Genomic DNA, 2,500 nt, shown 5'->3' on the forward strand with positions numbered 1-2,500 from the left:
TCCAAATTTCTGTTTAAATACCCTAACAAATATTCTCCCTTTGGAGTGTGAAAGAATTTTTCCAATTTTTCTCTGTTAATGCCGTCTAAATTTCTAACTAAATTTCCGCCACCAATGCTATCTAAATTTCTCACTAGGTTTCCACCGCCAATGCTGTCCAGATTTCTGACCAAATTACCCCCACCAATGCTATCTAAGTTTCTTACAATATTCCCACCTCCAATACTGTCTAGATTTCTCACCAAATTACCACCACCGATGCTGTCTAAGTTCCTTACAATATTTCCACCACCAATACTGTCAAGATTTCTCACCAAATTACCACCACCAATGCTATCTAAATTTCGTACTAAATTTCCTCCGCCGATACTATCTAGATTCCTAACCAAGTTACCCCCTCCGATGCTGTCTAGATTCCTTACCAAATTTCCCCCACCAATGCTGTCTAGATTTCTTACCAAATTTCCCCCACCAATGCTGTCTAGATTTCTCACCAAATTACCTCCTCCAATACTGTCTAAATTTCTAACAATGCTTCCTCCACCAATACTATCCAGATTTTGAACTTCGTAACCATTGTTATTGGAGTATCTCGCATTATGATTTTCCATGAGATTATGTCTATTGCGCATCGCTTTTTGTTTCAGTGCCTTCCAAACTGCTTCTTCACTGGGAAATTCTGAAAGAAAATAAAGATTATCTTGATTAAAAAATGGATAAAAAATCATCTGTTCTTTTTAATATCGAAAGTAGAGAACAGTTAGATAATAATGCGATGTTGATTTTAAATAAGTTCAGTCAAAATCTTAAAGCATATGGCAAGGAGAGTAGGATTCATATTTACACAAACACAAAGAACACTTACCTTGGAAGGATACACAGACATTTAGACTTCACTGGATAAACACGAACATATTATAACGTTACAATACAATTAAGGACGAAATACACATACATTTTTAATAACGTTCATCACAAAACATCTTAAATATATCAAGTAGGTTTATGTTGGAAGACAAACATGCTTAAAATTAAATATGGAAAATCCCTAAGAACGTATTCGGGGTAGGATGGAAAAGGAACGTTTAAAGATTAGGGAAATAAGGGTTGACTTTATATAGCAGTAATTGAATTGAACAAAATAAGCATTGTGAATCAAAATATATTACGTCCGATTTCATCCTCAACTAACTAAAAACTTCGTTTTTTATTTTTTTGTTAAAATATTTTTTTGCCATATATATTTTGTGAAATATTCTTACATATGTATTAATATTGGATTTCATGATAAAAAAAAATATTTTTAAAGTAAATATTTCTATGATATTTCTAAGATTATACATTTTATTGAACAATTACTCTTTATGATTCAAAATTCTGCAAAATATTTATTTTACCATTTGGGTAATAACTTGATTTATGAATTTGGAAATTTTGTATGAATTTTATGTGGTTCTTGGATTCAAATAGTTAATTACACCTCTGGTTAAACAATTTTATTGAAATGATATTGACAAGGATAAAATATGTTAAGTTCATACAGATTTTTGCTTATGCCTCAAAAGAGAGTTAGTACATAATTTTTAAATGCAATGAAATGTGACGGTCTAGATCTAGATTATAGTTATCTTCCATGGTGGCTTAATGTTTCAATATGGAAGGGAAGGGAACAATTGAATACTAAATAATTACCTCACTTGAGTAATAATCATACCTAAAAATCAGCACACTTGTTCGAATAACGTACAAGAAGACAAAATATACTTAAAAGCTTTAATATGTTACCGCGAAAATTTAATTCCTGCTCAAACCTAAAAACTGAGTAATTTTATACCATATTGCAATTATATACATAAGCAAGGAAAGACAATTTTCTTTTATTTGTTAGTATTATTTAAAATTTCTCGATTTTAATATTAATATGTATATTTTAATAGTATTTTTCATTATATAACTATCTTAAAATTAATTCATTAAAATAATCTGATAAAGTAATAATTTATTGAGACTATACATACAAGTATAAACTTATGTAAAGATTATATTTGAAATTCTGTTGAAAAATTATTAATAATAACCTCAAATTAAGTACTTGTATAAAATTATGTTATTTTCGTATATTAGTCGAGTTTTCCGATATAGTGAGGTTCAAAAATCATTTTGCGATATACGTATCTATATTGGATAAAAGATGGAATATAAGCCGTTTTCTTCTACCCGATATTTAAGTTCTACTCACGAATTTTATTAGATTTTTTATTCACTTAAAGCTCTCAGTATCTGCGGCAAGCTAAGAGTAAAAAATCGTGATTGAATATAAAAATCGCTTTCTCTATCCCAACTTAAAGAAATTCAGAGTGATAGTAAACCGATAACATTCTTTTAAAAATAGGATATTCTAAAACTTTTAAGTTTTAAAGTTCAGAGCATTAAGTAAATTTTGAAATAGTTACTTGAAAGGGGTTCGTTTTAGTTTTCATTAGATCTAATAGGGTCAGAT

The 2,500-nt window shown here is 29.2% G+C and overlaps 1 protein-coding gene across 1 annotated transcript; it reads right to left on the bottom strand.

Moving 5' to 3' along the window:
• Window positions 1-5: 5 nt before the first annotated feature.
• On the bottom strand, window positions 6-674 carry LOC148298153 (uncharacterized; the record flags this gene model as incomplete). Its single annotated transcript, XM_088277099.1, has 1 exon — window positions 6-674. A coding segment is annotated over exon 1 (627 nt), but the record flags the coding sequence as incomplete, so codon positions are not given.
• Window positions 675-2,500: the final 1,826 nt, after the last annotated feature.

This window comes from Brachycentrus maculatus, unplaced genomic scaffold (genome assembly GCF_059751285.1).
Source record: "Brachycentrus maculatus isolate JH-2025_06_01 unplaced genomic scaffold, ASM5975128v1 h1tg002519l, whole genome shotgun sequence".
In the NCBI taxonomy this organism is placed as follows: domain Eukaryota; kingdom Metazoa; phylum Arthropoda; class Insecta; order Trichoptera; family Brachycentridae; genus Brachycentrus; species Brachycentrus maculatus.